This window comes from Tachysurus vachellii, chromosome 6, assembly GCF_030014155.1.
Source record: "Tachysurus vachellii isolate PV-2020 chromosome 6, HZAU_Pvac_v1, whole genome shotgun sequence".
Classification (NCBI taxonomy): Eukaryota; Metazoa; Chordata; class Actinopteri; order Siluriformes; family Bagridae; genus Tachysurus; species Tachysurus vachellii.
The window spans coordinates 12571240-12583418 of NC_083465.1; the positions used below are offsets into that span (position 1 = coordinate 12571240).

The 12179-nt window shown below is 40.0% G+C and overlaps 1 protein-coding gene across 4 annotated transcripts in view; it reads left to right on the plus strand.

Moving 5' to 3' along the window:
• Positions 1-11665, plus strand: part of lzts2a (leucine zipper, putative tumor suppressor 2a) — a 39097-nt gene extending 27432 nt beyond the window's left edge. For all 4 annotated transcript variants that reach the window (XM_060872302.1, XM_060872301.1, XM_060872299.1 and 1 more), the window contains 4 exons: positions 5375-5905; positions 7247-7798; positions 8041-8310; positions 8799-11665. In XM_060872302.1, coding sequence (XP_060728285.1) covers positions 5402-5905; positions 7247-7798; positions 8041-8310; positions 8799-9560 — 2088 coding nt within the window. In that variant the 5' untranslated portion in view covers positions 5375-5401 and the 3' untranslated portion in view covers positions 9561-11665. The remainder of the gene's footprint in view (positions 1-5374; positions 5906-7246; positions 7799-8040; positions 8311-8798) is intronic.
• Positions 11666-12179: the final 514 nt, after the last annotated feature.

The window sequence follows — 12179 nt, forward strand, 5'->3', positions numbered from 1 at the left end:
CGAAATGAATGCAATGGCTTACTGACTTTTTCATTTGTAAAATGGAAGCTTTTCCATTCTTATTAGGCCACCCAGAACCTATAACGTGTTTGGTGTTAGGCTCTCAGAGTTTGTTCTACAAGGGGATTTCATTTGTTTAGAAAACTGACATTCAAGTTCTGTATTAGTGTGCATAAAGCATACAGACCATAGTTGTGGTCTGCAGAACAGTAAGAATGGGTGAAACTGATTAGTAATTGAGTCTGACTGGCTCTATGAATTCTAGGCGAACAGCTTAAATCAGTCCAAAACTCTCTGGCAGTCCGAAAGCGCCGTTCTACATTTTGTGTGCAGCTTATGCTCCACGATGTTGTGTGTCATGGTAACAGCAGCAGAGTGTGATCTGAGCACAGTATGCCTCCTGACCTCTCTCTTAGATTCAGACACACTGTGCTGTCTTAATGGATTCTCTGACCCACAGTGGAGAAATGGTGAGATTTTAATGCTGTCAGAGAGGCCTTTCAAAGTTGTATGGCGCTGTGCGTGGAAAGAATGTTACAATGCTGCACCAGGTTATCTGCTGTAGATTCAGAAAGAGAGAGGATGTGAACATTATATACTTGAAGTAGATGAGCTACTAAAAGGCTAATTTATGAACACCTTTGGGATAAACTGAAGAAAAATGGGAAAACTTCCTCTCCCAGACGTCCTCTGCCCAATTTCACTAATGTTCTTGTGGCTGAAGTGACAAATCCCCAGATCCACACTTCAGAATCTAGTGCAAAGCCTTCCCAGACATGTAGAGAATATAACAGCTACTGTAGATGTTACAGCAAAGTGAGGCTAAATGATGGTGAGATATCCACATATGTTTGGCCATATAGTTTGTCATTTGTAAATGACAATTTTAATTAGTTCTCAGTGCACAACTTTTTTTCTTAGTACTTGTTTGTCCTTAGTCTGTGTTTTATGTAAGCTCTTGTAGAGATCACTAGCAATGATTTCTCTTACAGACATGAGACAGCATGCAAAGAAATTCAGTGTAGTTTTGTATGTCTGTGTTCGTCTTTGTGTGTTTAAAGCAAAGATTGTTGTTGTATCATTCCAAGACTCCCTAGATAGTGCTGCTATCTGATGGAGGGAGACAATAGGGGAGCAGCTGGCAGGAAGTCACAGCAGCGAGGCACAGTGCTGGATGTCCAGTAAGAGGTCTCTAGAGGGGTTGGTGTAATGAAGAGGTGTACATGGGTCTGTAATCACAGATTCATATCCTTTCCGGTCACTGATTTACATGAAACACCTGCTTGTTACAGCAAGAGGGAGTGTAAAGGGCAGAAATTCAGAGAATAGAGTAAGGTGATAAAACAAGCCAAAGGATACTATAGAAAGCAGGAAAGAGAGTGTGTGTGTTTATAGTGAAGCATCTTTTTAGAATAGTCTAAAAACAGCATGGTACAGGAATAGGAAATGGGAAAGTCAGAAGAAGGACATGGCTAGGAGGATATAAGCAGCCAGGTATAAGAGATTTCATTGAACAGAAATATAAAGCTAATTAAAAGAAGGGATTTTTTAAAATCACCGTTTATAGACTGTCAATAATGATAAACACATTTATAGTTACTGTTAACTGGTATGCTAGATGGAGGTCAAGAATCCTCACAGTGCTGTGAAACATCAAATTAAGCATTATTCATTTGTGAAGGTATGCCTGAGATACTGACTTAACAATATTCACTGTTGTAGTTTATTTGGGAAAATGTTAGATGTAGAAACAAGGTCCCAAGTCTTGTGTTTAGAGAGAAAACAGTGGTATGGGACAGTACCATGTCATGGCCAACGTTTCCATGGGAAGAAGCTTTGATCAAGATCTGAAGACACATCAAACAACCTGGCTCAACAGACGTGTCTGTGTCCAAATGGGATTAAGGCTGTGGGGATTTTAACATCGCGATCTGGACTTCTGCTGTGTTCCATGCTCAGCCTTGGCATTTCCACACATTCTCCCCAACTTTCACAGCGAAGCTCAATGGTTCCTGGGAGATTCACGCCTCACAGCTAATCCTTTCCGGCAGCGCTGCAGTTATTAAGACTTATCATAACAAGATTTCTGTAGACAGCTCTGGCTGGTGCTGTGGATTTGATTAGAAACACCTGCAGTGGTTTCCCTCAACAACCTCACTGTTGTAACACCAGAGATAAAAATGCACAGTGGATAAATTGAATTGACCTGTTTTGTCTGGCTAACCAGAGTCCATTAGGATTTCATTAATATAGCAATTCTGCAATGTCTAATCTAACAACACTTTTAGACTTTAGATGTTTTTATTTTCATTTCGACCGTATATAACTGACACAGTACGTAGTGAAATTAAACAGCATTCCTGCAGGACCCTGGTGCTTCATAAAATATCACAGAGCTACTTAAAACAAAGCAGAGTTAAAGACTAAATTGTAAGTTAACCTAGGCACATAAAGTGCATAGTGTGCAACCTAGCGCAAACAGTGCAAGGCAAAAGACAGTGCAAGACACACAATACACTACAAAGGATGTGGTACAGTATAGGATGGTAAAAGATTCCACAATTTTTCATCTTTATTGTCATATGACACATACTATCACTAAGTATCCATGAGGGCCTTGGCCACACTTTTTTGCCATGGTACCAATAGTACTGAACAAGGACATAATGTAGGAACATGATATAGAGCCACTTATTGTTATTACTGGTGTAATTTGGAAAACTCTGTCACCATCCCACTACAATTATAGAATGCTTTCTAACACCATGGGTGCTGTTACATGATGGACACACAAGTATTCACTCACATTGTGGGTATCTCTGGTTTAGAAACCATACTGCCAGTTAGTTCTGTTTCATTGAAAAGTTTTACTCATAGTTTGTGTATAGAAAAAGTGCCGTTTCAGGAATAGCAGAGCCCTTGGTTCACATCGATGCTTTCTCTGGTGGAAATGGGTCTCTAATTTGATTGGGCTAGTTTCATGTTAAGAACGATCCAGCTGGGTGATGGAGCAAAGTGTTTTGATGAGAGTATCACTAACAGAAGCAGAAGTCTGAGGTCAAGTCAGGAAAAAGCAGTCCTTGTGGATCCACTAATCTTATTATTCTAGGCTCAATGAGGCTGTTTGAGTAGGGGCTGGCAAGAGAGGATAAGGGGGCAAGAATGCTAAGGCAGAGAATGCACTGGAATAGAGCACAGCAGTTATTGCGGTAGGCTTGCACATGGTATCAAAAGTGTGATGTACATTTTCAATACTGCAACTTGGTAAACAATTCTATTCTATAAAAAGGCAAACACTAATCTGTCACTGTGTTCTGCTTATAGGCAAATAAAATTTCTCTATTTCACTCTATTTCACGCAATTATCCTGGAAAAGACAAGCTTAAAGAGGGAGACTTGGGAATTTTTCTTCTCTCCGTGTTGGTCTTCTAGCAGTAAACAGACAAAACAAAAGTCATTTGCAACTGCAACTTCTATTCCTGTGTAGTGATTGTGAACCCTCTGATTTATTAAAATGCCATTGTAAATTTGGGCAAAGTGGGCAGTAATTTGGTCTTATTTTAATTTTATTTCCGGATGCCAAAATAATGCAATTTCCACCTGTTTTTGTTTACCCAGTTTTAGCATTGAATTTCTTTGTCAGTCACACTTCACAGTGGTGTTTAATGGCTCATACGAAAGATCAGGGTGTAAAGAATTTGTAGTTTAAAGCCTTTCTGTTTGACCTACTAGCGGCAATATATTCATAGAGATGTTAAAATAAAAATTAAAAAAATTTTTTTCATGCAAGTATTTATATCTTCAAAGTAAATGCTGATATCACACCCATTTCTACTCCCTTAGATCAAAGTGCTTGTACATAAAACATGAAGCCATTATTTTCAACCGCTAACATTCTGAGCAATGTTATCTTCACTGAAAGCCAACAGCGTCCTGACTAATTGTATATCAAACAGCAATAAAATTTAACACCAGTACGAAATACCAGTGTACTGGTAAATAGGGTTAAAGCAGAACTTTGAATGTTCAAAGCAGATATTAAATTTGTGAAACACTTTTATCTCAAATTATTATAACTGACCCACAATGCATGTGGTATGATCATAATGGTAGTGTTTTTGGTACAACACTATCGAGTTTTAACTGCTCTAACTGCATGTTTTCGTATAACTTGAATTTGCCTTCTGAGACCCAAGTGCCTTGATTTCAGTGCATATTTTAATTATTAAATTACTTATTGTTATGTCTGTAAAGAGGTTTGTTGTATGATGTGTATGGGAAGAGTGCAGTGATCCATGATAATGTAGCCTGGAAATTATGAGCACTGGGTCACTGGGTGATGGACATGATTTAAGATTGAGAACTGCTTTTAATTAAATCAGACTTCAAGCTCATCTAGCTTACTTTTTTGGGTGTTTATGTGTTTATAGTTGGTATAAATGTATTCTTCTTAGGCAGAAGCAGGGATGTGGAAGGAATGGTAGGAATTATGCTTTAGGAAAGAGTTAACCATTGATGTGATATTAGCATTAGTGAAGTCATGTGTATGTAAAGGGTAGACATGGAACTGTATTATCCATAGACCACAAAATCCTCTTCACCTCTCTCTCCCTCTTTTATTGTTTTTGGAAGAGTCCTTCACTACTATTGGAAGCTAAATTGCTTTGCTTCCCATTTGCATAAAGGGAAACTTTACTCAATCTGAGCTTTACTCTGAGGGAAACATTAAATGTTGATTCACCTTCTGTCACCAGAAATTGGTTATAAGCTCTTGTTACTTTTGTGTCTCTCATTGATTAAGGTCTGATTTTGTGTTCAGAGCTTTCTTCATATGTTATAATTTGGAACGAAAGTCACAGAGAAACGTGGGTCAGGTTTGTTCCAGCTGTTTGTGTAAGGTTGTTCCCTTGTCATTATATTTATTGTAGAACATATAAAACAGATGATTGCACATCATAGTACAGGAAGAGCAGATCTGTTAGGCCAATCGTGAAGTAATGGATTTGTTCCAGATCAGATTGCCTGTTTACCTCAAAAACCCCTCTTTGGGGGCAGTGTGTTATAAATTATTTCATGGTTGGACATGACAACACAGTTTAGAGCACAGCTACATGGTAAATATAAGAGCTTTCCACATAACCAGTACTACAGACAAATATCTAAACCAATTTACAGCCAGTGTCAAAGGGTTCAGTTCATTCCGCTTTTTCATCATTTTATTTAGCTGATCTGTCATGTTCTATGTATAATGCTGAATGCTAAAAAAGAATGTTTTACTTTTAAAGCACTCAGGTTTAAATGTTCTAAAAATATTTCTTAAAATGGTTCTTTACTGTTTTTTTAAAAAAAAAATTCTCTCTTTCTGCCTCTGCAGAGTGTGTGCATTGGGTGCACAGTTGCCATGGCTTTGGTTCAGGTACTGCCCGTGACCTCTGATCACCCACAGTCCAGCGCCGATATTCAGCAGTGCCACCCTGTATCGCACTCCCCGCTCACAGGCAGCATGGGCTCTGTCAGCAGCCTTATCTCTGGACGCACTTACCAGGAACGACACTGTCGTGCTGTCAGTGACTTCAGCGCCAGGCTCCGCAAGCCCCTGCCTGCAACCAGCTGTTTCCGGCAGCAGGAGGGCACACTGCGAAGGGCCAGCTCTCAGGAAGAGCTCCTTGACAACCACCCTCCTCTGCCTGTCAAGAACAAACCCACTACCCTCATGACTGCCGGCAATGGCAACTATGGATACATGAGTGATGAAGTGGTGGGTGACTGGAATGATAACCATGTCAAAGTGGGCAGCCCCTGCAGTGACACAGAAGAAACACAGGACAACCGAGGAACTGTAAGCAATAGCAACATCGGAGGCCCTCCACCAAAACTCATCCCTGTCTCAGGCAAGCTGGAGAAAGTGAGTTAGAGTTATTTGTTTATTTATTAATTTCTTAGAATTAATACACTGCAACAGACTGTTGGGCTGTCCCTCTGAAAATGACTTCCATATCACACCTAAAATTTGATTTTATTTAATTATTCTTTTGCAGGCATTTTTGATCTATGGAATTGGCATCTAATTTTTATTGACAGACACATCCTACCTGCTCTGACAATAATTGCCATTTCATTAATAGCCGTTTGTTCACTGTGTTCCATTTACTCATTGGCCCAACCAAATTATTCTCACTGGCACCCAATAAGGGTTGCGAGAAACCCTAAAATCTATCTGCATATAATTCAGTATCTGTCATCTGCAGGTGGAAGTGAACAATGTTTGGTCAAAAAGCTAGGTTATATGGCTCTTTCGATATTCTCATACAGTGTTATTACATTTTCCTAGATTGGTTTTTAGATTGGATCTTTATCACAACATAAAATTTTAAACACTGTCACAGAAAGAATATACTTCCACACAGTGAAGACTGTGAAAAACACATGTTCATTACTTGTTTAAAAACATTAAAACATAAACATAAAATATCGTACAATCATTATTCCTGAAATTTTGTGAAAATGGATATTCATTGTAGTTGAATAAATGTCTGAAAATGACTAAAATCATCAGAGTTGATCAAAGGGAAGGGGGCGAAAAACATGAATATGGCTGATCTAGACAGAAAGTCACAGCACCTGCAAATGGTGGAATAACTCCAGGTCCACAAATTGAATTGTGTCTGAATAGGGCTTTAGATTTTATCCTTGTGATAAAGGAATAAAAAAGTAGCGCAGGCAGCCTGTGATAAGCAGATTATGTGTCCAGGCTTGTTTTTTCTTATTGTAAGTATACTATATATAGTGTAGAGTGAATTGTCCACCTCTGTTTTGAGTATTCACATAGGAGGTAGCTTTTTTAAACAGCTTAAATGTGATTACTTCATGTGGGCACGTGGGGTTCAGCAAGGATCTGATTTGATGTTATATGCTGACTTTATACAGAGATGGTTTGAGCAGAGACAGCCTACTGCTTAAACTCTGAATGGAGCAGTGTGTAAGTTTCACCATGGCAGTTGTATAACTCCCCTAACTCATCTAAACCAAACTGTTGCTTTGTTGGTATTGATACTGTTACATGGGTCTCTCCACTCAAGTACACAGGAGCCAGGTTTGGTGACTGCAAATAACCACCTAAGAGTGGTGCCATGATGACTTGTCCAGAAGGACATTGCTTTATGAATTGTTTTATTGTTTGTTCATGAAACATGGTCCAGCATTTTTGGTCATGCACTCATATTTTGTTGACTATTTTTGATTACAGAATATGGAGAAAGTTGTAATCCGACCAACTGCCTTCAAGCCTGTAGTACCTAAGAACCGCAACTCAGTGCAGTACCTTTCCCCACGGCCAGGGGGCAGTCTGTCTGAGAGTCACGGAAGCCTGAACCTTTTACTTCCTGGAGGAGCAGGGATGCTGTGCACAGAAAAACGCAATTCATACACTGGTGCTCGCAATGCTCGCACCAGTCAGACTTGTAGCATGTCAGATTCTGGCCGCAATTCACTCTCCAGCCTGCCCACATACAGCAGTACAGCCTGCAGCCTGGTGCAGAGCGAGGGACTGTCCACAAGCACAGAGTCCACGCGGCCCACAGGAGGACATGGCCACACTAACTCGGACAGTGGTCGCTCCTCATCCAGCAAGAGCACAGGCCAGCCACTCTCAGATAATGGATCATGTGGACGTTCTCCCGCTCCCCAGGAGGGGTATGAGAGCATTATACGTGAACTCGAGGAAAAGCTGAGAGAGAGAGACTTGGAGCTGCAGCAGCTCAGAGATAATCTGGATGAGAATGAGGCAGCCATCTGCCAGGTATGTGATCAACATATCAAAACCACACATAGACAAATGTGAGAGAAAATATAAGAATAGACTTGGGCTGCATATCCAGTCTTGGCATACAAACTACTGAAATGTTAGAAATAGCTTCTTTACTGAAATCAATGAACATGCTACTATCTCTTCAATTATGTTACAGATGTATCATACATTCCTCATAGATTTTGGAGTATAATTGAAATGCTGTCTGAATATTTTTTGAACACCATCTTTAGGTGTATGAGGAGAAGCAAAAGAGATGTGAGCAGGAGATGGAGGAGCTCAGACAGAGCTGTGCAACCAAGATGAAGCAGGTGCATCAGAAAGCCCAACGGGCCCAACAGGTGCTACAGCTGCAGGTTTTTCAGCTCCAACAGGAGAAGAAGAAGCTGCATGAGGATTTCTCACAGCTGCTACAGGAGCGAGAAACACTGGAGAAAAGATGTGCCTCCATTGAAAGGGAGCAGAATCAGCTAGGACCACGTCTGGAAGAGACCAAATGGGAGGTAAGAATAGACACTGCTTCCAAACCACCCATGGATTCTAGGATCATGTTACAGGGAATATATTTTGTTTGGTGGGACCCTTAAAATCTGGTGACACATTAAAACTGGATAAACCATTCCAGACAAGATACACAAAAGAGATTGTCCTTATGCATCTTTTCTGTGTACTGTAAGGAACAAAATGTAATAGGTGAGAAATGGTTGTTACCATCCCAAAGTTAATTATTTTCAGCAGCAACATGCGCTGAATTCCTCTTACACCAAGGCTGCTTGCCAACAATTTCAATAATATTACAACACATCATAGTTTTTGTCCAGTTATGGGTATATTACACATGGTGGAACATCTGCAGATCGGTTAGTTTGCATTATTACAGCTATTACTTGGGATCTAGGATCAGGAGCTTGTTCAAGTATGCATTTAATGATCTTCATTAGTGCTTTTGCACTTTTGCTCAAACCTTTCTGACAATGTTTCTGTACTGCAGGTGTGTCAGAAGTCTGGTGAGATCTCCCTGTTGAAGCAGCAGCTGAAGGATGTGCAGGCTGAGCTGGGACAGAAGGCAGCTGAGATTGTGGCCCTGAAGGCCCAGCTGCGAGAGGCTCGCTCTGAGCTGCAGGCCAGCCAGGCACGCTCACACGATGCCCAGGCAGCAGCACGAACTCGCACACTTGAACTGGAAGTATGCGAGAATGAGCTGCAGCGCCGTAAGAGCGAGGCTGAGCTACTACGTGAGAAACTGGGCCGCCTTGAAATGGAGTCAGTCCGACTCAGAGACATGTTGTCATTGCCCAGCAGTAAGGGCCAGTGCATGAGCTTGCCTCTGCCTCAGAGCCGTGTTGGTGGTGGTCTAAATCAAGTACACAGCCCTGCTTTCCGGGAGGTAGTGGAGCTGCTGCCATCGTACGAAAGTGATGTGACCAGGGTACAGCAGCAGAGTACAGATGCTCTGCATATTCTACACTTGCAAGTAGAGCAATTGCGCTCTGAGCTGCTGTTAGAGAGGAGGCATGGACAGGAGCAGCTTGAAGCCTTTGATGAGGAGCGCCGTGTCTGGCAGGAGGAGAAAGACAAGGTGATCCGCTACCAGAAGCAGCTACAACAGAATTACATCCAGATGTATCGCCGCAACCGGGAACTGGAGCGTGTCATGAGGGAGCTGAGTCTAGAGCTAGAGAACAGGGACTTGGAGGATTTTGACATGCGCCCTGACATCCGATTTGAGGAAATCGCAGCCACCGAGATCTAACGCAGATTCAGATGGTTCTCAAATTCACTGTGTTTATTAGAGGAAATAACCTAGTCACCACCTTGGCCCTACCACAAGATAGAGATTTCAGATTGTTACGAAATACTGACTGACTTCCACTGTGTCCTTTATAGAGCACTGATCACCAGAGCACCGCCTCACAACCTAACCAGGGTTTATATGCATCCCAGACATCATGAACATCCTGTTGTGTAGCAGGTGCAATTGCCTTGACTTTGTGAAACTGGAAAACAAATTTAGATGGAGAAAATTGTGTTTGTGTGAAACAGTTCCTGAATAGAATGAGTGTCTGTTTTGCTGGATTTCAATCTGAATATGCAACTCCTGTTATGTAAAGGACTGAGATCATGTACTTTGTTTAAACACAGTAACTGCACTAATGGGAGATGAGAACCTGCACTAATGGACTCTGCTCCACTTCTTGCTATCAGCATTAATATTAATGTAACTCGAATCCGGCATGGTCAAGATCTACAGAGATCCACTGCATTGTAAGTTCAATCTTGGAGTCATTATTAGCAGTAAGTAACACACACACACCCACACACACCCAAAAACATCTTTTGTGTAGTGGCTGTCATCATGTCGGGGTACAACACAAAGATAGCGAATAACATCTGTCCTATCTGCCCTTAGAGCTCACTGGGTGCTCAGCATCTCAATACTAATCACTTTATCTAGAAGTACTATTTTTTTATGATGATGGATTTTGATATAGTCTTTTTTTCATCGTCTGTCATAGATTGCACAATGCACAATATTGTGATGCGCACAACATAGTGTGAATAGCCTGTGTGCATGTTACAATAATATTCTGTTGTCAAGCTGTCTGAGGATCACACATCTTACATATGCTCTAGTCAGCAGTGTCTCTGCCCACAGTGGGTGGAGCCATTGCTCTGATTAGCATCAGACACAGGACAACAGCCTCATAGATCTTAGTTTCGATTAGTCTACAGCTTCCAAAATCCTTCTAAAGTAAATAATCAGATCGAAGGGGACATACAATATATACACAATATACACTATTTTTTGTTATTACTGAACAAACTCAAAATATGTAGCAGTGAATTCTATTTTATATATTTTTATATGCATATATAGTGACTTAGCCTATTTTGTGGTAACAGGTTGTTTTATATCTCTTAAACTTTAAGAAGTAATACAGTGGAGTCATTTTGTAAGGCACTTTAGAGTGACTGCTAATATTTCTGCAGTGTTACTATGTAGATTTCAGTGATGGTCAGGAAATTCTACTCGGTTACAAGTTTGGATGTTAGGACATTTTGTTGAAAGAATCAGTACCAAGCGCCAGACACTATCACCACTTATTTACCATTGTAGTTATCCTTGGAAAACAATGATTCATTCCAATTCCCACCCTTGTATGTATTATTAGGCAAATCTTTCTTCTAAATCGGTTCCTACTGTAACTGCAACTGATTCTCCATCAGTCCATGGTAGCAAAGTTACTTCACATTCATCACAGTGGCAACATTTATATTATCTCTGTTTCAAACTGTTTGAAGCCAAATAGCAGTATTAATCAAAAGTTTGGGGCATTTTTTACTTCATTTCCATAAAACCTTTCATTTACTAAATTCATTTGTTAGTCATCATATAAATCTAGTTCTGCATCCCTTGACTCCCACTGCCTCAGAGATCTGATACAGCAGAGCAGCACAGTCATGACATGAGGAGTGAAACTTGCCCCTTAATCAATAACATAGCATACTTTTCTCTCCATGATCAGACTGTTTGCTTTCTTATGTCTCTGTCTTCCTATAATCCCATTGTTTCTTGTTCTTCTGAATACTTCATACCCATGACTGACACATATGTAAATATTCCTAGTAGTGTATTCTAATTTGTATGTATAATATCTCTGTCAAAGGTATAGCCACTGGGAATAGACCAAAGCAAAGTAACAATGTGTTTATTTTTATTCTGTCTTTTATTCATGTATGTTTGTGTGTTTTTTTTTGTTTTTTTTTGTCATTTCATGTTTGTAGTCTCTTGAATATTATCATGCTGTACATTTCCTGTAAAAAGCAATACAATGTTTTTGATTAAAAATAAGTCACGTCAGTGGTTCTTGATGCTGTTATTGCTTTACCTATTGCTTTCTATTGCTATGTACACATTTTAAAAGCTATTTAAAAAATATTTGAAAGTTACAGTTCTGAACAAACTTTATGACGTGATTTTTTTTTTAGTATGGTATAACATTGCACTTTTGTAATAAAATCATTTGATAACAGATCTGCCCTCCTTGAAAGACAGCATAACCTAATCACATTCAGTACCTCTTTTAAGCAACTCGGATGCTCTAGTGTGCTAGTAATGGACACTTGTAAGACCTTCCGCAGAGATGTAATGTAATCCTACTCAGAATAACCTTAGTGTTTAGCTTTTTCAGGAGACTAATGCAGGAAAGTCTGTGCATGAGTGTGTAGTCATCAGTATGTCTTCAAAGCACTGTCTCAACAGACCAAAAAAGATTAAGACTGATAGAACTAAATTAAAATAGTGTAAATAGTGAATATAAATCTCCTATCAGAATAATCTTGTGTTATCTTTGCTGCAGAGCTTTATATT